The sequence below is a fragment of the Alternaria arbusti genome (genome assembly GCF_024043155.1).
Source record: "Alternaria arbusti strain BMP 1465 chromosome Unknown scaffold_1, whole genome shotgun sequence".
In the NCBI taxonomy this organism is placed as follows: domain Eukaryota; kingdom Fungi; phylum Ascomycota; class Dothideomycetes; order Pleosporales; family Pleosporaceae; genus Alternaria; species Alternaria arbusti.
In genome coordinates, this window is record NW_026249941.1 from 2,152,943 (window position 1) to 2,174,093 (window position 21,151).

Consider the following 21,151-nt stretch of genomic DNA (forward strand, 5'->3'; position numbering starts at 1 on the left):
CCTTCCCACAAAGACGCCACCAGTCTGGTGCATGATCCCGATCCATCCGTGTCATGTTGAGATGACGATTTCCCGTGTCTCGCAAAGGCTGTCTATCTAAACGGGCTAGTACCTTGGCCCCAGAATGGCCATGGCCCCACGGAAAGGAACGCGGCGAGCGTGTGACCCTTGTTCTGTCAGTGAGTGTTAGGTGCATGTCAACGCTCGTGACACGACTGACATTACGTTCCCTTCGTCTAGGGAAAGTGCGATGTGATGGCAACCAGCCATGCTCAAGATGCGAAGCCGCTAGCTGGGACTGCACCTACTTGAAAACGCATGGGAAAAGCGGACCAAAAGGACCACGCCGGACCACGGAAGCCGCAATCAGGAGACTGCAGGAACGCAGCAAGGGCACCCATGATGAGGGGTCAAGGAGCAACAGCGAGACGAGCTTTGACGCTGGAAGCCCAGTATCTACCGAGCTAACCTACCTGGACCCCATCTCTTTGATGAGCGAGGCCGATGGTGAACCCAAAGCCTGGCCGGATATCTTGAGTCCAACCCTCTCCGCCACCCCTCACGAGCCTCAGAGGATATCGATTGCTTGCCTATCGCAATATCTGGATGTCTATTCGGCACGCGGATATGGTATATGGCCGGTGGTCGACGCAGAGGCTCTGACAGCACGTCTTCTGACCCATCCCGATGATTTGGAAGCTTATGCATTAGCCACTGCGATATCTGCTGCTATAGTGAGCCAGTTCTCTATGGACGATTCGGGGAGTCCACTGGAGGGTCACTACCGCGTCTCGAGTGGCACATTTGAGATGGAAGCAAAAAAGGCAAGAAACGAATGCGATCATCTGGAGAACGTCACTGTGTTCTCTTTGCTGAGCAGCTTCTTCCTACATGTCTACTCAGCAAACGTTGGGAGGATGAATGCTTCCACAGTGTTGCTTGGAGAGGCCATCTTCAAAGCCCACATCATAGGATTGCACAAGGCGAACCACTACGAACACATGACCGCGGAGCAAACGCAATATGCGTTGAGAGTGTACTGGCTCCTCTTCATCACAGAGCGAGCACATTCTCTGCAACACGACGTGCCGACAACACTCAAGCGCGCCCCTAATCTCCCTCGATTGGAGGACCTGCACGATGGATCGGTTACACCTGCCTTTGTTCAGCTTTGCCGGCTGTTCAACATTTTGGATGTCACCATAACTGCCGAACCAGCAGCTGCGCGCCATGCCCTTGCATTAGCTCAGCAACAGCTTAGCAGTGATGAGGACCCCCGCAGCCTCGAAAACGAGCTCCAGCGTGCAGACATCACAATGACGCAACAATGGATGCGCATCTTCTTGTGGCAGCACGCACTCAATGTAACGAATCTGAGCAGTCGCGCCAGCCAGGATGAGGAATTCTCATTTCGTTTTCCCGCCAAAGTCGCTCAAAATGTCCTCAGCAATCTGAGTAGCCTCTCCCGCCAGAGCATTGAGGCGCATGGGCCTGGCATGGTATGGAGTATCTCGCTAGAAAAAGAGAATGTCACTAACGTGTATACAGGAGTCGAAGCTTTTCGATGTCGCCAACTCGCTTGCAGACGTCATGATGATTATGCCTTCGCTCAACCACGAATCTCACTTCGACGTTGGACCTAGAGATCTGATCCATTCGCTAGCGCAAGTCCTGGCCTCCTTTCGTGGTGGCAATCCTGCTGTCATTAGCATACTGCAAGAGAAGCTCACTATGCTTGGACTTTCCGCTGGGTCGCCGCAGAAGTTGCTTGAGCTCTCCTCGCCGGAAGAGGAACACGACGAGTGGCACGACCGCTCCATGTCTGCTCCCTCTACCTACCCGTCCTTAAGTCCCGACGTTTCAATGTCGCCCTCACTCCAGTCAAGCATGAGCATGGATGGGACGTATTGATCTTCCCGGATTACCGCAGGAAAGCTCTTGCAGTATCATGCACACACGGACAGAATATTCGATTGCGCAACGCGTCCAATCATGGCCATGCAGGCAGACGTGCCCTATCGATTCGGTCACCTAGCGTGCGCAAGACAGGCGCTTGTCAGCAAGTGCCCAACCCCCTCAACCAGACGTGGGCCAGCCATGGCATACCGCTCATCATCGAAGAGACCAACATGATTGATGCACTAGACTTTGGCCAACGCCCGATAAAACGCCTCCTCTGTTGCTGCAGGAAATCTTCAAAGGTCCAGCAAGATTACTCATTGGTCTCTGCTAAATGAGTGCATACGAGCCCTGAATAGGGTCGCGCACTATGGAGACAAGAACAACGTCCTGTTGAGACATCATAGGGATCACAGTAATGCCACCTTCGAAGGCCGAGTCGCGCGGACATATGGAAGGAAAGCACGGCAGATGATGAGCTTGAACAGGCGTCAAAGCAGAAAGTCAATGCTGAAGTGACGCAAACACACGCTCAGATCAGAATCAAGAGGGGACCAGCGGCAGCGCATGTAAATACGATGAACGTTATCAAGGCCCGTCGGTCCTTGATAGGGTGTTGCTTGGGTGGTTCCTGCTCTCAATCTAAATAAGAGGACAGCAAGCGTTAGCATTAGCATCACGCCGTAAGCATGTCTTCGACCAGTACAGTGCGCAAGCATTGGCTTGGAGCGGATAAAGTTTCTCAACATTCGATTCGGAAGTGACAGAAAGCCAAAACCGCAGTATGCTGGGTCTACTTTGCAGCCGATCTTCAAATTATATACATCAGATTCGCCATTTGCAGTCATCATCAGCTCCCTCCCTCATTTCATAGAGATGGGAAGGCCTGGATGAGCTGGAGCAGCTGGGCTCTCGTTCATTTGCTCGAGACCATAGTTGATCGCCGCGGCGATATCCTGGTTGTTCTTCTCCAGGAACATGAAGTGCCCATTGCCCTTGATACCAATGTCGGCAAGTTTGATCCACTGGTAGTTGGTGAGGCCCATCTGCTTGAAGTACTCGATGAAGCAGTGGTCGTACGTGATGTGCGGGCTGGCTTCACCTGTGATCATGATGTAGGGCACTTTGCCGAGTTGGGTGAGCTTGTGAACGGTGCCAGTCTGCAAAATGCAGGAGCGCTTGGCAGAGTCATCTGGGCCGACCTCAGTTGTAGCAATGGTCGAGCAGTTCGTTACCGGCGGATCGAATTGCAGCGGTGTGTATGTGAGGCCACAAGGCCGCGCCGCAGTACGACCGACCCCAGCAACAGTCGTGTTCCCGATCAGAGAAGTATGTGGGATGTTGCCAGGCTCGATGTTGATGTTGGCGCGCAGCAGATCAGGGCATGCGTCCGACCAGATAGCCGTGTACGTACAGCCAGCTGAGTGGCAGATGGTGTATGACTGGCCGATCATGCTGAGGAGCTGACATCCAGATGTGCGCATAGTGCTTTCCACGTTCACGTTCGATGAAGAGATAGGAACGTTGGCGGCAGTGAAGGCATCAAAAGCTGGATCTCCACGAGATCCGTTTCCCGGCCATTGTGTATGTACGTTTGCCTGTGGGTACTGGTCGAAGTTTTCCGGGGCTGTAAAGCCCTGCTCATTGATTGTGTCTGTAGATCCAAGGCGTAAAGGGTACTTGGAGAGGAGCTGCTGGCCACTTCGGCCATTGGCAGCGATGTCAACGATGTAGACCTGGTAGCCTTGATCAAGGTAGTAGGAAGCCCACCCTTTCCGATTGTCTGGCGTATTCAGCCATTCTGCGCCCGTGTTGACACCCGCGGAGACGAAGACCATCGGGTAAGGCTTGTTGACTTTGCTGGCGGGAGTCAGCTTTTCGACATAAAGCTGGTCGCTCCACATCTGCTGGCCCGGAATGCCGGAGTCGACGTAACCGCCACCGATATAGAAGAAGTCTCGCTGGTATAAAGATTCCTGGCTGCTACATTCTGGGCTGATGCCTTTGACACCAGTGCAGTCCGTTGATGGGTCATTTTGGGCCGAAGTCTGGAAGGGCAATGCACCCAGCAGCAAACCCGAGAGAATGGTACGTGAATACATGGTCAAGTAAAAAAGAGGATAAATAGAACGAATGGGTCACAAGTAGTGTCAAAGGAGTACGGATGATTCTTGGAGGGGTTTGCGCAATCAGGTCGGCAGCATGCATCCGCTTTCAGTTTGGAGAAAGCGCTTCCATGCCAACAGGTCGCGGCATTGGCTCCAGTCGCGCAGACGAGATGTAGAGTTGGACTCAATCTCGGTATGGGACTTCTTAGAGATGCCTTCCGTTCGCTTTTGCGCGCTTCGGGGAGAAGCGGACATTAGCTACTATAATTAGCTTAGGGAGCGGATGCATGCTGCCTTTCTAATCATTCTAATCATCCAGACCCTCAGGGTAGCAGCGGGCAGATTGCATGTTTGCGAAGAAGCTGGTTTTTACCTGTGATGGAGTAGCTTCAGCGCACAGCCCATCAAATTCGTTCCGTCGATCGGGACGTCTCGTCTTCGAGGAATGGCGTCTTGGATATGCGCGCAAACAGGTACCTACTTGCCAGCACCCAGACTGTAGGGCTCCGGTCCATCTACCTTCCGCGCGCCTCCGGCCCGACTTAGTTATGTTTTAATCTATCTGTCCACCGCATCGACCGAGAAGTCTTCAGAATCTGTCTGCAGACCGTGGTATGATAACTCATCACGATGCGGAGGATACACCATCTCCGGATCTTAACATTACTAGATCAATTACCGCTATAGAAGCATTGCTAGACAGAGAAAGGTCATTGCGCCCAAACTACCTGAGAATATACCTCAGCTTTTGTAAGATACAATGTCCATGAAATCATGACGTCCTCGGTGTCTTCGTCCCTACCTTTAGACTATGATACGTTCACTACGCATACAGTCGCTAGGCCAGTTCTAGGTTCACTCCACCGTGCAGACTTTCGCGTCGAACACAGTCTCCTTCTGTACGCTTATCGCCTCCAGATAAGATTCCTCCTCGTACTCCAACGCGTGCTCCGCTTGCTTCTTGTGACATGCCATGCCACACAACTCCGGACGCCCTCTGTGAGCTGGGATGTGGCGAGGACAAAGATATATCTTCTGCTTCTTCTGAATGATATGCCAGTCCTCGGTCTTGTTCGCGGGAAAGTATTCTGGGCCAATCGCGCCGATGGCTCGGATGTTCGCGTCGTAGGTTTGGACTCTGATAGCGTTGAGGTATTTCCACACATATGTTAGCGCGGAATACATCTACGCAGTGAATGCGACATACCTTGTTCTTGATCCACTCATGCAACACGTCGATCTGGAAGTACTGCGACTCGGCCTCCAGACGATTGTACAGATTATAGTTAAATCCTTTAGCCGCATCATAGAACAGCGGTAGTACCTCGGGGCGGCGCATAAAGCGCAATAAGTGCTCGAAGAGATCGGGGTCGGCATCAAGAAAGTACGAGCCGTCCATATCAGGCTCCCAAGGAAAGCGACCGGAAAGTTGGTGTCGGAAAAGGCCTGACTCTGCCTGTAGGGTATCGCGCGAGACCTTGAACTTGCGGCCGCCAATGTCGAGAACGAGGGTCTTAGGATAATTGCTAGTGATGTTGGGGACTTCCATGGTAAGGTCGATCAAATCGATAGCTGAAGTACCCTGTGCCCTACCATTTGGCTCACTGTTGCTGCCACTTGTGTCAACAGGCGCATCCTCGGTGGGGACGCTGACTGCTGTCATCGCGGCGGTGATGGCGTCGAGATCCATACTTGTGGTTGACGAAAGTTGCGTGTCTTGGTGTCGTTGTTGCCAGCAATATGGGTATGTTAACACGGAAAGGTTGCTCTCCGATCCACTAGTGCGTTCACCGTTCATTCTTCACGAGGAACCAAGGAAAGGCCTTTTCTCCAATATTCACCGTGAATTTTGGGGCACGTGACCTTAGGCCTTGACATATGTGCGGGCTCCTATAACTAGCAATGCTCTGTGTAACTTCGGGTGGAGACTTGCAAGGAATCCCAACTTTGGTGCCGAGCCCGAGTACCCTCTGGCGTAGGCTGTGTATTTAGCCCGCTCAAGCTCCAAATTCCTTTGCTATAGACTTTTGTGCCTCAATGTATCTTTCCAATTTCGCTTCCGCCTCAAATCTCTCAGTCCGTTCTTCCCTCACCTCACTCTCGGCCTTTTCTGCCCGTGCCTTCCAATTTCTTACGCTGCTCTGACTCCTTTCGAACATATACTTGAAACTCTGAGAAGATCTTTTCCTGTCCTCGTTCAACTGCTTCAGCTGTTCAACTTCGCATCTGAGAGCCTTTGCCACTTCTGCTTGCTCGGCGATCATACGATTGAACTGTGTTGTAGATGTCGCATCGCGTCTGAGCATCACAATCTCATCGTTCAGTCGACGCAGCTACGCTTCTTCTTGTTGATGACGGTCTCGCATTGCTGCTATGATGTCTTCGTCTTTGCTGAGTCTGCGCCTCTTCAGTGAGCCTGTGAATGCGTTAGTCGCTCTCATGAGGACAGATTGGCTCATTTTCACCTTGTAGAGTTGCTTCGTTGCTCTCCATCGTAACAGGATGTAGAGAGGGTGATTTAGTCTGCAGTTCTGAACCGATGCTGGAGTCGTCCAACCCGCGCGATAGAGAGGATCGAGATTGCTGGGACTCATTCATCTTATTATGACGGCACAATCGGGCGTTAAAGTTAAGACCCAGAGTGAGAAGCAAGGAGGACGTTTGAAGTTGTTTAAAAAGACTAGAAGCGAGGTGAAGGTGAGAGTGATTAGGACGACCAACGAGTCTCTTGATCAACGCGCTTGGTAACCAGGTGAGAGATGTTAGTCGATTACTGAGAGCTTTGGAACATGCATGAGTTGCATGTCCCTGAGATTATAGTACCTAGATATCGTCGCCGTAACTCGGCTAGTCTAACGCTTACATATAGGAATGAAATTTGAGGAGAGTGTTATATGCAAGCTCAGCTGAGATTTGCCCTACACCTGGCTCTGAACATATCGTTCTCGTTCCTCCTCAATCAGCTCCTTCAACCGAGCCTCACTAATCTCCCCGCCATCCTGCGCACCTTCTTCGGCACCACCGTACCTCCACCCATACTGCGTCTTGACCCACGCCACATCCCACGAACTCGGCCTGGACCACATAGGAATCATCTCATATCCGAGATCATGATTCGTACTGTCCCTGTAACGCGCTACTGGGCACTCCGCCTGGTTGCCATTTAGACAATTCTCATTACCCATGATGTAGCTGTGGTAGTGCATGATGCTATCCGCATCGTACGGTGAATCGGGGTTCAGTGTCCAGCCATCCTCGGATTTCCCGTACAGAACAGTATCAGTGTAGGAGCGGCCGCTGAAGTTGTATCTATCAGCAATTGTGACGTCGTTGCACAGCTCGTCGGTCGTCGTGCTGGGGTCAGATTCACGCGCGCGCGCGAGGGCGGTGCGGTAGTCGGTGAGCTTTGTGCAGTAACGGATGTATCTATCACGGTCAGAGCGTTGTTGCTCGTGCATCATTCCTTTTGTTTGTCAGTCTTGTAACATTCGAGATCGCGGGTAATGTCCAACGTACCCATGACATGTCCAAGTTCGTGTGCTACAGTTGTGACGCTGGCCTCTACGTCTATCCACATGTTCAGATCCCAAGGCTTTCCCGGCGTATCACCCATGCCCACAGTGGATGCGGCCGCGGCTTTGCCCACGCCATCGTCCTTCCAGATGGCGACTGTCTTGTATGGTACCGCCATATTCCATTTGCTCTCAGCTGGACTGTTGACATCTATGCAGTACCTTGGGTTCTGTGAGAAGTCAACATACTCCGAGAAGATGATCTTGTGGTTTGTCCCCGGCGACGGTCCGCCGCCGAGGGCTGTCATCCACAGTTTGATAGCTGCTTCTAATTTCTCAACATTTGCTTTGCGATGCTCTTCTGTTGGAAAGCAGTACGGTATCAACGTAATGCCCTTGATGTAGAGCTCCGTCCACTTCTTGGGGCCACCACCGCCTTCGTGACCCCAGAGAGATGTGGTGCCAGATTGCATCCCATCATAGGTTGGAGTTTCGGTGTTGTTAGACGGAGGTAGGATAGCGCATGGACCTGAGAAGATAGGGGATATTGGGGGAACAGACGCCGCTATCGCCTGAATGGCAGCCGCCGCAAAGACAGGGAGGTATCTCATGATGGTACTAGAAACAGTTGATAAGAGCAAAGGAATGTTGAAAATAGGAAGTGTAAGGGAGTCTTTAAGGTAAGTGGAGCCAGTTATGTACTCGTGATCACAAGGGGCAATCCGACTGCAACGCGCATCGGCCATATTACGCATTTGAGTCACAATGCTCATTTTGGTGAAAGAGCATCGCTACTAGAGAACACTCGCCGGAAGCTCAAGCCTCGGGTGCAGGGCCTTTGTGGCGCCCCGGACTTTCTCGGACTATTTGAGCAACTGCATCAAATAGCAGCACTGGCAACATCTCTAGCAGCCTTCTCTTCCTCTACCAGCTTCGCCCGTTGACGATCCAACTTCCCTAGAAACTTGGGATCTTCGCCAGTCACCTTGCCTCGCTCAATGTATGGAGTTCGATCAAAGTCTTCATCCGAGGCTTCCTCATTCTCATCTTGTATGCCCGCATTCTCGACTGAGTCGATATGGGGTCCTTGGTATGGGTAATTGGTGCGGACCCAGCGGACGTCGCCTGGACTCGGCTTTTCAGCATCATAGATGTACGCTATTCCTTGCGATTTATCTCCAGGCACCTTCCACCTCCTCAATGGGCATTCTTCCGGGGGGGGGGGGGGGGGGGGGGGGGGGGGGGGGGGGGGGGGGGGGGGGGGGGGGGGGGGGGGGGGGGGGGGGGGGGGGGGGGGGGGGGGGGGGGGGGGGGCGGGGGNNNNGGTCTTTTTCTGGGGTGCCCCCCCCCCCCCCCCCCCTCGGCGCACTTTTTATTGGCATGTTGGAAGCTGCTATACGACATAATAGAGTCCACGTCGTACTCGGTATCAGCTTTCATCCACCAGTACTGGGCAGGGCTACCATAAGCCACGGACATGGTATAGTGAACAGCGGGGAATTGAAACTTCTTGGAGTAGTCTGCGAATAGACACAGCTGGTGGTCCTTGAATTGCGGGAGAGCCTTTCTGGCCCGAGCGAGCGCGTCCGAGTAGCCTTTCAACTTTTTGCAATCGAACTCAACGTGTTTGTCGCGGTCTGTGCGCTGGTGTTCGTGACCCATGCCTTGAACAGTCAGTAATGATTATGATATTCGTTTGTGTGAGACATACCGAGCACATGGCCGATCTCGTGCGCGACGACCAGGGCAGTCGTATCTGGGCCGATTGACAAGCGGAGTTTCCAGGGTTTGCCTTTATCAGCCGCCCTGCCAGCCCCCATAGTCGCGTAAGCTCCGTTGGTTACCTTCTTTGACAGACTGATCACCAACGTTGTACTCGGCAACGAAGGGTTCCACTGTTGTTTGTTTTCGGGGTTCGGATCATAGCACAAGTGATGCTTGGACGCCTTGTAGTCATACCATTCGTTGAACTGAAGATCATGCCCGTTGTCTCTACCACGCTCTCCGCCTAAAGCAGCTTTCCAGAGGGCTACAGCTGCTTCGACGCGCTCAAGTAGCCTGGCACGATCCGTCTCAGAATAGAAGCAATAAGCAACCAATGATCTACCTGGGGAAACGATGTCGGTCCATTTCTGTGGACCGCCCCAATTGATGTAGTTAAACAGTGAAGCACCGCCATACTGGGTTGTATCCTGACCGTTTGTGGTATCTGTGGTATCCGTGATATCCGTAGCATGAGCGGCCAGTTGAGCTTGCACTTGCTCATCAGTAATGGGTGGAATGATGCAAGATTGATCTGGGGACCATGGCAGGCTCGAAAGATGGTCCAGCTTGGGGACTACCGCAGCGAGCGCGCCGCAAACCAGGAAGGGGACCACGAAAATACTGTAGAGCATGACTGTGATCGTCGGGGTGCTGCTTCCAGTGAGTCGGAGTTCCAGAGGTATCAGATAAGAGAAGAGGATACCAGAGATTCGCAGTTTATGATGATGGAAGGTATGACCGGCTAGCTCGGCTTGGCGCGACAACGGGGCTTTGGGTCGTCGTCGATGCAGCAACTATGGAAGTGAATGCTATCCCGTAGTCGCATGGCATGAAACAGGAATCTTCGATATTGGCATCACTGCTACACGTCCGAATGCATCTTTCCACTCGGAAGGTTCGTCGGCCACCAGTTCCGACAAATGCGGAGCGTATGGCGGCGGACTTTCGGGGTCCTAGTGAAGGTGAGACCGCTGCCTTGCGTTCCAGAGCCAGACGTTGTAATCTTGCCGCCTGAATAAATCTGCATTCACCGAGACGCAAAAAAGAAACAGCGCTAGCGATAATGTGACCTGCCACTCAACAACAACAGCCCAAACCTTACCCACAAACCAAAGCCGCAATCGTTGCGCCCACGACTCAGCCAAGATGGCGCACTCTCCTTCCAATTCAGGACTCAAGAACATGCGCGATTTCTTCACGCGCAGCGAAAAGGAAAAGATCCCTCCCGAGCTCAAACAAGCGCTGTCGCTACTGCAACTACCCAACTTGGACAGTCTCGAAGAGCGCTTCCTCGCGACCGCTGCGTTCCTAGAGCCATGGGCTGTGTTCTGCGATTCGATATTCTTGCGTCAACCGGAGGCGGTACCACGTGCAACAGCGATAGCCAGAGAAGAGGGAGAGGACGGTGTGTCTCGCACAGACCTGTTGTGGTTTTACACACGATTCGACGAAGGTGTACACCGTTATGACCCACGCGCCGACAAGCACAGCGCGGAGTACACATCAGACTCCAGCGTGCATGGAGTAATCGACAAGAGTGATTGGACTGTGGAGGCGTACGAGAAACACCTCTTCGCCTGGTTGCTGCAGGTATTCAAGGTCGGCAAGTCGCGCAATCCGTGGAACATCGACTACTTCGAGCTCCGCAACATCTGCACAGCCTGGGAAGCAGTCTTTGTGCCGATCGTCAATGCTGTTCGCGCTTCCTACAGTGTCAAAGGCCGACGACACTACGGTCGCCTCGCGCTTTACATCGAAGAGCGGTGTCCATCTGGTCTCGCTTTTCCCAAGGACAACGTCTTGGTACCTGGAGGAAGCCTGATGTCACCCACGCCGTACCGCATAATCTCCTTGCCGAAGAAGGCCGTCAGTGATGAAGGCGCAACATTCCACAAGCGTGTTGGCGGTGCTGGAGTGTTCACGCGAAAGCAGTACGACGAGGCCGAGAAGGAGCTCCGCGATGTGTACCCTCAGTATGGCGGTTTGGTTGAACGGCCCAAGTTCAAACATAAGATGGAGGAGTGGTTGAATGAACAGCGAGCCCGAGCAGAACGCAGGAAGGCCGCAGAGAAGACGGGCGAAGTGAGGGCCTTCCAGCCCCAGGTGGTAAAGCGTGACGGTAGCCGGAGCCCAGGAAAGAGCAGCTCTCCCGATAAAGACCGCAGCAGACAAGACCAGGATGGCAGCGAGAGCCCAATCAGACGGTACTCAGATAGCATCCGCCGCTCGCTGTCTCGAGGCATGTCCAGAATGGCGTCGAAGGAGGAGCCGAAGAGTCCGCTGCATGGTGTAACACGACAGATCCATCTACCTGATGAAACACCAGCTTATCGCCCTTCCGAGCCCTCGTCAACCGAGAGGCATGTGAGTGGCGCCTCAACGGATACCACTATCATCACGCCATGGCCCCGTCCTGATACAGTGCGCAAGCCATCTGACCAGAGTGTCTACATGTCAACCCATAACTCAGACACTCTCATCCTTCCCGATAGCCATCAGCGCATGCAAATGTGCGACGACACGGACGAATCGATATATTCGCCCATGGGCCAGTTGAGTGCTATACCACAGCCACTGCACCACAAGTACCAGCCTGAGATGCGGGTCGCGCCAACGTTCGAGAAGGGAAGAGCACACCCGGAAGCACGGGTTCCAAGCTACGAGGGCAGTGGTTGGGACGACGAGATCTCGTTGACAAAGCTCAAAACTGTACGCGAGGACACTGCGAGAGATCCGCAACGCGTTCAGCCCTCAAAGCCAGTCACGAGGCTTCCTGTGCCTATTAAGCCAACTGCATATACCGGCGATCTGCGTATCGCGTCGAACGACATCCATCGCAAGGCGACACAAAACCCTCTTGCGTGGCCGGGTACTTCTCCGCCCAGAGCAGTACCATGGCCCGGAATGGAGCATACCGTTCCGTCCGTGTCATCCAGAAGCCCCGAGCGATGGAACAGTACACGTGGGCTTGCCAGCAGCGCTCGTCCCCAACGGCTATTGCGCGATGAGTCTGATCGCAGCGTTACGCGCATCGTTTCGAAAGAAAATATTCGCTCCGTGCTCAAGGGTAACTCTCGTGATAGTTCAGCAGAAGATCTAACTCTGCCGCCTCCCGTACCGATGCTCCCAGGGCAGAATAGAACGATGAATCCTGCTGGCGCTAGGTTGCAGACGTACAACACAGATCTATTTCCGCGTCGAGAAGAGCGCAAAGGAACTCCAGTCGGTGGGTGGGTTGGTGCGGACAAGAGCAGAGGTGCACATGGCGGTCCTTTTGAGCTAGATATGCTTGATGGGGCGAATTCTGGCCAGGGTGTTCAGAGCAGGACTGCAGGAGGCGATACACGATACCATGAGGAATACCATGGCAGGCATGAGCCTGACGACCGTCGGAGTCTCGAGAAATGGATCTGAGGTTGCGTTGCGACTAAAAAGCCGTGCGATAGGAGCATTTGGCTTGCTCCAGCTGTCGCCCCGGTCAGCCTTTCGCATCATTGAACAGTTTTGGACTGCCGCCCTCACGTCGAGACACAGGCCACATTTTCGGTCAAGGGTTGCTTCCCGGTGGTGGACGATGCTGGGCTTGGCAGACACGCGTAAGGGTGCTGAGCATGGACAATAGAAAATAGAAGAAGGAAAATACAACGTGAAAAGCGAACACTCAGGGTGTATTTTGATATGGTGACCTGACTCTCGGCCTGAGAAGAGTGACAAGCGGAGGTTTGACGACGTGAAGTGCTGCCCGCCCCCTGTGACGCGAGAATGCCACGCTAGCACGCACCAGTCTTTCCAAGGTCAGCGGCAGCAACACGTCACCGACAGCTGTGGCAGCATCATGGGCAGTCTTTGGACATGTCGCGAGACAGTGGCCAGTATAGAACAAATTTGCAATCCATGCTTGCGTGTGGATATCATTCACGATCGTCCTCGATCTCAGCTTTATGTTGTGATCGCTTTCCCCGCATCTACCACCGCGGCATTGCACCCTGCTATCTTGCTTCGTGATACATGATCCTCTTAGTCCAACAATGCGCGAACTCGCAGCATAGGCGATGACCATCCGACTTGACCGGCGCAACACCAATATGCGTCAAGACGTAGTGGTTATGCCCGGAGCGAGTGGGCTGGTCGTGAACTGTATTTTCCGCCACCAGCGCAACCTCCATCTGCACCATCTCTTTCCTGCCGACGAAACGGCTGCATACTGAATATGAGCTGGACTAGGGTTAATGGCGATGGCATGTCTTTGGCCTACCATGAGAGCGCAATAACCGGGCTGAAGTGCGCGGGCCAAGGGTGGGCTGCCTGCAAGCCGGCCTCGGATCCTGGGGGCGCCGCTCGCTACCTCACCCAACTTTCACGTCGTGCCACATCCATACTTTGTTTTAGCATCCGCATGCTCCATCGAGCAGTAACCAGCCAGCGGCTTTGAGCACGACCGGAGCTCTCTCTCTCTCTCTCTCTCTCTCTCAGACATGTCGTCCTTGTTTGTTGAATTACCAGCCGAACTGGCTCAGCACATCACGGCGCTTCTTCCACATGTTGATCTCCTCAACTTGAGCCTGACATGTAAAGAACTTCAGAGGCACGCGGAATCGTCACTCTACCGAGAATACATACGGCCTCACGGGAAATCGCTTTCCATGTTCATCGACCGCATCCTTGCAAGGCCCGATATTGCGGAAAAATATGTCAGGAAGATGAAGCTGGGTTTCTGGGACTCTGAGTTCGCCGGACCCCGTCCAGAGATCATATCCGAAGAATTGTACGACGCGTATACGAAAGCTGCAAAGGCTGCAAATGTCATCGACATCATCGTCCCATATGAAGCCGCGGAAGTTACCTCAAAGGGAGCTTTGGTTTCAAATTGGCGTGAGCGAGATTGGTACACAGTGCTTCTCATGAAGAAAACCCAGGGTGCTGGGTGGCCTCCTTATGATCTCATGTTCTGCCAGATTCTGCGTGCTGGGCATGAAGATGCACTGGTCGCACTCGTTCTGGCCCTTCTCCCAAATCTTCGAGTACTTGAGCTGCACACCATTCTCATGAACCCAGACCAAACCATACTACCTTGGCGTTTGCCTAAGCATGGATTCAAAAAGCTGGTCAGGCTTACCGCCGCCAATGATAGGGCTGTACCATGGTCTGCGTCCTATTTAAACCAGATAATGGACAACACTTCGCTCCAAACCGTAGAGTTGGCCAGAGGGAGCTGTTGGTATCAAGCTGGAGATGATCTCCTTGAATCGCCGCCAATTGCTCTACCTCTTGGTCTCGGGGCGCTCACTGCTCTTCATCTTCCGAATTGCGCTTTCACGTGCGTGGAGATGCAAAAGCTCCTCTCAGCGTCCCCTCGTTTAAAGCGGCTATACTTTTCATACGGATTAGCTATGGGCCCTTACAACTTCACAGCAAGCGAGCTTATCACCATGCTTGACTCATTCAAAAACACCCTGGAAGACTTGTATCTGGACATCGTACCCAGTTGGATGACTCCGCAAGAAGAAGATAGTGACTCCAGCCATCTAATCGAATCGCTAAGACACTTCACTGCCTTGAGGCGACTGGACACAAATGTGGACGTGTGGAGGATGTTGGACGTTGGGGCAATCTTGCACAAGTATCAGCCCGGTATGAACATAAACTACGAGTGCAAGATATTGGAGCAAGATCGTTGGTGCTGGCGGCTACCTCCAGTCTTGGAGTTTTTGTCACTCCATCCCACCCATCGCGAAACGACGCCTGATAGCCATCAACTTCACGATTTGGTATCATCTCAAAGGCAGGCCCTACCTGAGCTGAAAGCTTTGGTCATCGCCATTCACGACGAAGGTTTCAGGGGCCTAATGAAGATGGAGTTTTACTCGTACATGGAGGACTACCAAGCAACTATGGAAAATGAGATAGACATGGGAGCCCCATCTGGTACCGACGACGAGTCGTATATGGACAGTGAGTCTGATACGGACGATCGATCGAGCATGGACAATCAGTCTGATTCGGTCGACCAACCGGGCGTTGGTAATCAGTTTGGTTCGGATGATCAACCGGGCATGGTTGCTCAGTCTAATTCAAACGATCAATCGAACATGAGCGATTGGTCGAGTGTGAACGGTCTCGATGAAGATGTCCGGATTAACATCAAAGTTGGGAGTGCTGCAGAGGCATCTGGGCCCATCAAAACCACATTTCATGGCTGGCGTCCAAGCAGTGAAATGCCTCGTATACATTGGGAGGGACACGCATATGTAATGAAGCCAGGCGAGGGACCTTGTTCTGAAGCAGACAACTCACAACCAAGAATCGATCGGTGGTTGCGTGAGTTGACAGGGGTCAGCACTTACCTAGCATCAGAAGGCGATCCAGATTTGCTTTACTCATCATCTAGTGAAGAAGACCTTGGACACGGGTACATGTTGGATGCCGAGTGGGAAGTTCTTGTAGAGACTCTGTAAGGCATAATCAGATATCGCATGACGATCGGTGTTCCGCTACAAATGATGCGCTTGTTGCGAAATGTGCGGAATTCCGTGCACACGACATATTTTGTAACTATACATGTCCTCGTTGCGAAACTAGTCCAATCGCATGCATCAACATGATGGCAGATGTGACAAATGCGACGCTATTTGTAGGATAAAATCACCAAGACTCAGCTGTCGCAGCCCGGTTCAGAAGTTGTGGAAACGCTATACCTAGTTGGGTTACGGTGGAATGAACTACCGTCATCGATTTACCGCAATCAGCCTATCCAGCGTCGCTCACTCAGTTTGGCGTCTCACAATCGTCTTGCCGACATTTGTTCATCTGGATATTGCGTTTGATGCGGATGCGCCTCCTGTCAGACTAAGTTAGGTGGACGGGACGGGGCGTTCTCATCTTGCGGATCAACAACCGCCGTCACCGCTGGTTCTCTGCCAGCTGCTATCTCATCGCGCAGTATCAACATGGGTAGTCTACTTTCTTCGAAGGTCGCGGATGACTGGAAGAGCGATGCGCGCTGCGCCATGGAGGATTCAAGATTCTGCGTTATATGTGGTGGTCCTTTCGATGTCGAAGGCGATGTTTACAATATCGACCCAAAAGACATGCGGTTCCAGGTAAACTATCTTTTCTCAAACAAGCGTTACAGACTGCTGACATTTCGCGCATTCTAGTGGTTATACAGCCTTCGTCTTCTTGGTAGCATCGAAGATGTAGCTGAACATACGGTAGCTAGCGAAGGATCGACGTAAGAAGCGGCTCTCATCTATCTTCACGCGCTAAAGTCCGGACAAGGCCGACCAACGTATCTGAAATACCAGGCATCTTCCTCTCCGAGATTGCGTCCTTCAACATGGCTGGATCGGGCTACTTTCGAATTGTTGGCCAAGATGATATCTGGCTCGACGCTTTGTGTTATGCACCGGATTACCGAACCTTGTTTCCATTACATGAATCGTGTATCGCGATCAGTTGTCGAGCCATTGACCACTTCAACCCCAGAAGGAAGGATGCTGTGCCGACATCTGCTCTTAAACTGCTGTATCGTCTGTTGAGTGCGCGTTTCATTCGACGAAAATGCCGTATGGACGAGCCACTCGAGACATCAAACGACATTTTCGATCTTTGTTCTTCTTCATGCGATTATGGACCTAGGAGCGCATTGGCTTTGAGCAGGCTAGAATGGTGGGGCGCAAAGTATGATGTAGGCAACCACAATGTGTCCTTCAAGCTCGCCATTAATGATTCACAGAAGTTCTACACCGATCCCATCGAAGTGGGAGATATTGCCTTTTTCGTACATAAAATATTGCAGACTTCGCCGCGTCGTAGAGACGAATCCAAGTGTACGCCAAAAGCAACGCGCGAACCCCAAAGATTGGAGCGCCTGCCGACGGAATTATTGGATGTGGTGTGCAGCTACCTTCCAATACAGTCTGTCATAGCACTACATTGTACCTCAAAGATGCTGGCTCTGCAGATACCACTCGATTCCGCTTTCTGGCGAGACAGCCTTCGGGACGGAAGTCTACATCCACATGTTTGGGATCTGGACACAAAGTGGATCGAGCAGCATCTTACTACTCCACATGCAGCACTTCTGGACCCTACTGCTTGCTGGGACTGGAAGTTTGCCGCGAAGCTTCTTGCGAAGAAACGCTTTCGGGTCAGTGGATGCGACGAGCGTCTACTTGACGTGCCTGACGGACTTTGGAACAGGTGTAGGATATGGGCTACTATCGAGGAAGCCTTAGGAGAGCAAGAAAGAGAACGGTCGGAGAACTAGCGGACTAGGTTCAAAGGCGTAGTCATAAGACTGTCCGGAACCCAAGCAATCGCGACATCAAGCGGCTCCTGACCGTCAAACAGTCCAAGGAAACGACGCCTGCTCATGGAGAAAGGTTTGCATAGATGTGCACCTTCTGCGACTTCTTCCAACACGGCCACCGACCATCGCAACGAACGCTCAAGAAATTTGACTGCCTTTGCGTTCAGGGCCGTGCTAGCGAGGCGACAAATTTAGGCCAGCTTTCGGCAAACTGCCCGTAGAAGTCGCAGGACGCACTGGTCACAAACAAGTACGCGGCCCGTTCACGCAGCGCTCTTGTCAACGGTTCGACATCTTTTTGCGGAACTGAATGTATCATATACGCAGTACGAGACCGTTCGTACGGCGAAGTAGCAAGCCACTCTTGGTACTCTTCGGTCACGAACTCCTTGTAGGCTGTTTCCACGACTACTGTGATCTCTGGTCCCGGAGTCGCAAGCTCAGTACTGACTGCTGTGCCAGGATTATGAATGATCTTGGCCTAGTCAGCTTGGGTAACTCTTATCTGTCCAGCATGGATAAATAAAGACTTGCCATTCTCTCCTCCGCGACGCCAGCAAGGACATGCGCTCTGCGATCAACGGTGTCGAGGTAGCTCTTGACTTCCTCCGAGTACAAATTCACTGTTTCATCAAGGAAGATGCCGTCCACTCTATACCCACTGTTCTCTCGACCTCTTCTATCATACGATTCGATATCATCAAGGATGTCTTGAACAGGCCGTTTGCAATAGGTTGTACGCACGTAGCCCAGGGTGGTGACGTTCGGCAATGCATTTAGCCGCGGTATCTCCCGGAGATAGTCCTCATTCGGCCACCACGGTGCAGCACCCGGTCCGCTGTTTGGATTGACGATTACCAGAAACTGAACATCCGGCGCCGCGGCGATGCTGAGAGAAGTCAGTGAAACTTCGTGTTAGCGGTGAAGGAAACACTACGCTGTATAGAGAGGATCCCATGCACCCGGATGGGGGTAAATGTAAAGCGGAAGAAGTATCTTTGAACGGAGATCTGGCGACATTGTAACGTGGAAGGGGTAGATGTGTGAAGAGGAAGAGGTGGCATCACGAATCTTAATGAAGCGCTGACTAACCACAAATAGCAACCCGCAATGCACCACCTCTCTTACAAAACATATGTCTGTTTACTTACTGCGACGACAATGCGCGCCACTCAGTTCCGCTGGTGGACGATTCTTGAACGTGCACCACGATTTCAGACCAAACCTTGGACAACAACGCACATTGGACGTCGGAAGCTGCCTATGGGAAGATCTTCTTCTCGCATGCCGTATTGGGGGACCTCACCAGCTCCCGACCTCGGCATCCGACTAACAGGGCCGTCTTACACAAGCACCATACAAGAAAAGAAAAACTAAATAGGTCTAGGGCCTATGTTAACGTTAGCTTACTTATTTCGTATGTTTCTATATTAATGTAGGCTGCAGATCGCTTCCGCCGAAACCTTCGGCGGAAGCATGTGCCAAGCGTTCGCCCTCCATTCGCCCTCCGACGAACATTTACTCAGCCAAAGAAGTCGGAGCTTTGCTCGAAGAACCGAATCATGTATTCGTCCGTACATCAGTATATGTGTGGCACTTCTTCCACTCTCCTTTACCGCTGCAAATTGTCCCCTTAACACTCGCGCCAACATCGTCCTTAGTTTCGACTCCAGATGCACACGATGAACGAACACAACTTCCACACCTCGATCGCATTCGATGCAACAGCACAATCGGCTGGTGGCGTCGTGAAACCAGAAGACATCGCTGAGGAGAAGACGCAGCAGCAGAACAACCAAGGCATCGAGGAAGATGTCAAATCTGAACAAGACGAGAAGCCCGATGATATCAAAGAAGAATATCCGAGTGGCATACTGCTGGTGCCCATATTGATTGCCATACTCTGCGCAGTCTTTCTTACAGCCCTGGATATGACAATTCTTGGAACAGCCATTCCTAAGATCACAGACGAATTTGGAGGTCTTAACATGGTTTCATGGGTGAGCTTTTACACTCTCGCTCTGGCTACTCGAGTGCTTGAATACTAACATGTCTTAGTATGGTTCCGCGTATTTCATGACGTTCGGCGGTTTCCAGTCCATGTCTGGCAAGTTCTACCGCTACTTCCCACTCAAGTGGTCCTTCCTAGGTGCCATCTTCGTCTTTGAAATGGGAAGCTTGATCTGCGCCGTCGCTCCAAATTCTATAACTTTCGTCGTTGGCCGCGCAATCGCTGGTGTCGGCTCCGCCGGCGTAGTAACTGGGGCGTTCACTATGGCGGCGTTCGCGGCAGAGCCTAAACGGCGACCAGCTCTAATGGGGATTGTTGGTGCTGTATATGGCCTTTCTAGCGTCGTCGGTCCGCTTTTGGGAGGAGTCTTCGCAGACACAGTGAGCTGGCGATGGTGGTAGGTTCATGTTTTCTCATGACTGTTCCGCTCACATGCTAATTATGGCACAGCTTCTACATCAACCTTCCTATCGGCGGCGCCTCTGCAGCACTGATCCTATTCACTTACAAGACTCCACCACAAGCTGTCATTACCCAAGCGACTTGGAAGGAAAAGCTCTTGCAAATGGATCCTCTCGGCATTGCGCTCGTCATGGGTGGCATCGTTGCATACATCTTAGCATTCGAAAATGGCGGCCAGAAGCGACCTTGGAACAGCAGCTACGTCATCGGTCTATTAGTAGGCTTCATCGTTATCGCAATTACCTTCATTACATGGGAGATCTTCAACGGCGAGCGTTCGATGCTTCCGCCCCGACTTCTCCGCGAGCGAACACTATGGCAGCCATCTGCCTTCATCTTCTTCTTCTCATCATCATATCTCGTCTTGCTGTACTACCTACCTCTCTATTTTCAGAGCGTCGACAACCGTAGCGCAATCAATTCGGGTGTGCTGAACCTTCCACTGGTCCTCGCCATGGTGTTGGGTAGCATCGTCAGTGGCGGCGTTGTCTCAAAGACAGGTTATGCTGCACCTTTCATGGTTGGCGGTGCCTTTCTAGCGACTATCGCTACCGGTCTAATGTATACGTTCGACATTGGTACTGGGCTGGGTAACTGGATTGGCTATCAGGCCTTTTACGGCATCGCAGTCGGTCTGGGCTTTCAAATGGCTATCAACACTAGTCAGGCCAATGCAAGGGCAGAGGACATGTCTTCAGCGACGGCAACGATCTTTTGTATGCAAATCAGCTCTTTTCATATGGAATTATCTAACACATCGCAGTTTTCCAAACCATCGGCGGTGCATTCTCGTTGACTGCGGCTCAGTCTGGATTTGTCAATCGCATGATCAACACGCTTGCGAGCACAGCACCGAACGTGAATCCGCTGGCGGTGGTCGGATCCGGAGCGACGCAGCTTCGAAACAATTTCGCTGCAGAAGACATAGCAGGCATAGTGGTCGCATACATGGCGGGCATCAAGGTCGCGCTCGCTATTGCGACAGCTTTGGCTGGTGCAGCTGCCGTGGCTGCCATGTTGGTACCCTTCAAGAAGCTGAACATGGAGAAGGTGCAGGCCGGAGCTGCGTAAATTACATGCGCTA

At 52.4% G+C, this 21,151-nt stretch overlaps 6 protein-coding genes across 6 annotated transcripts; 3 read left to right on the forward strand and 3 right to left on the reverse strand.

The window, feature by feature from the left end:
* Nucleotides 1–124: 124 nt before the first annotated feature.
* Nucleotides 125–1,911, forward strand: J4E86_000781 (uncharacterized protein; the record flags this gene model as incomplete). Its single annotated transcript, XM_051441354.1, has 3 exons — nt 125–179; nt 241–1,499; nt 1,549–1,911. 3 exons carry the CDS (start codon nt 125–127, stop codon nt 1,909–1,911), a joined length of 1,677 nt encoding a protein of 558 aa, XP_051307525.1.
* A 2,951-nt stretch (nt 1,912–4,862) lies between these two features.
* On the reverse strand, nt 4,863–5,697 carry J4E86_000782 (uncharacterized protein; the record flags this gene model as incomplete). Its single annotated transcript, XM_051441355.1, has 2 exons — nt 4,863–5,192; nt 5,215–5,697. The coding sequence occupies 2 exons, from the start codon at nt 5,695–5,697 to the stop codon at nt 4,863–4,865; spliced, it is 813 nt and encodes a 270-aa protein (XP_051307526.1).
* Nucleotides 5,698–6,925: 1,228 nt separating this feature from the next.
* On the reverse strand, nt 6,926–7,992 carry J4E86_000783 (uncharacterized protein; the record flags this gene model as incomplete). The annotated part of the gene is made up of 2 exons (XM_051441356.1): nt 6,926–7,470; nt 7,524–7,992. 2 exons carry the CDS (start codon nt 7,990–7,992, stop codon nt 6,926–6,928), a joined length of 1,014 nt encoding a protein of 337 aa, XP_051307527.1.
* A 407-nt stretch (nt 7,993–8,399) lies between these two features.
* J4E86_000784 (uncharacterized protein) lies at nt 8,400–9,915 on the reverse strand (the record flags this gene model as incomplete). Its single annotated transcript, XM_051441357.1, has 3 exons — nt 8,400–8,649; nt 8,919–9,183; nt 9,231–9,915. 3 exons carry the CDS (start codon nt 9,913–9,915, stop codon nt 8,400–8,402), a joined length of 1,200 nt encoding a protein of 399 aa, XP_051307528.1.
* Nucleotides 9,916–10,429: 514 nt separating this feature from the next.
* J4E86_000785 (uncharacterized protein) lies at nt 10,430–12,697 on the forward strand (the record flags this gene model as incomplete). The annotated part of the gene is made up of 1 exon (XM_051441358.1): nt 10,430–12,697. One exon carries the CDS (start codon nt 10,430–10,432, stop codon nt 12,695–12,697), a length of 2,268 nt encoding a protein of 755 aa, XP_051307529.1.
* Nucleotides 12,698–19,276: 6,579 nt separating this feature from the next.
* J4E86_000786 (uncharacterized protein) lies at nt 19,277–21,138 on the forward strand (the record flags this gene model as incomplete). The annotated part of the gene is made up of 4 exons (XM_051441359.1): nt 19,277–19,594; nt 19,653–20,002; nt 20,056–20,783; nt 20,831–21,138. 4 exons carry the CDS (start codon nt 19,277–19,279, stop codon nt 21,136–21,138), a joined length of 1,704 nt encoding a protein of 567 aa, XP_051307530.1.
* Nucleotides 21,139–21,151: the final 13 nt, after the last annotated feature.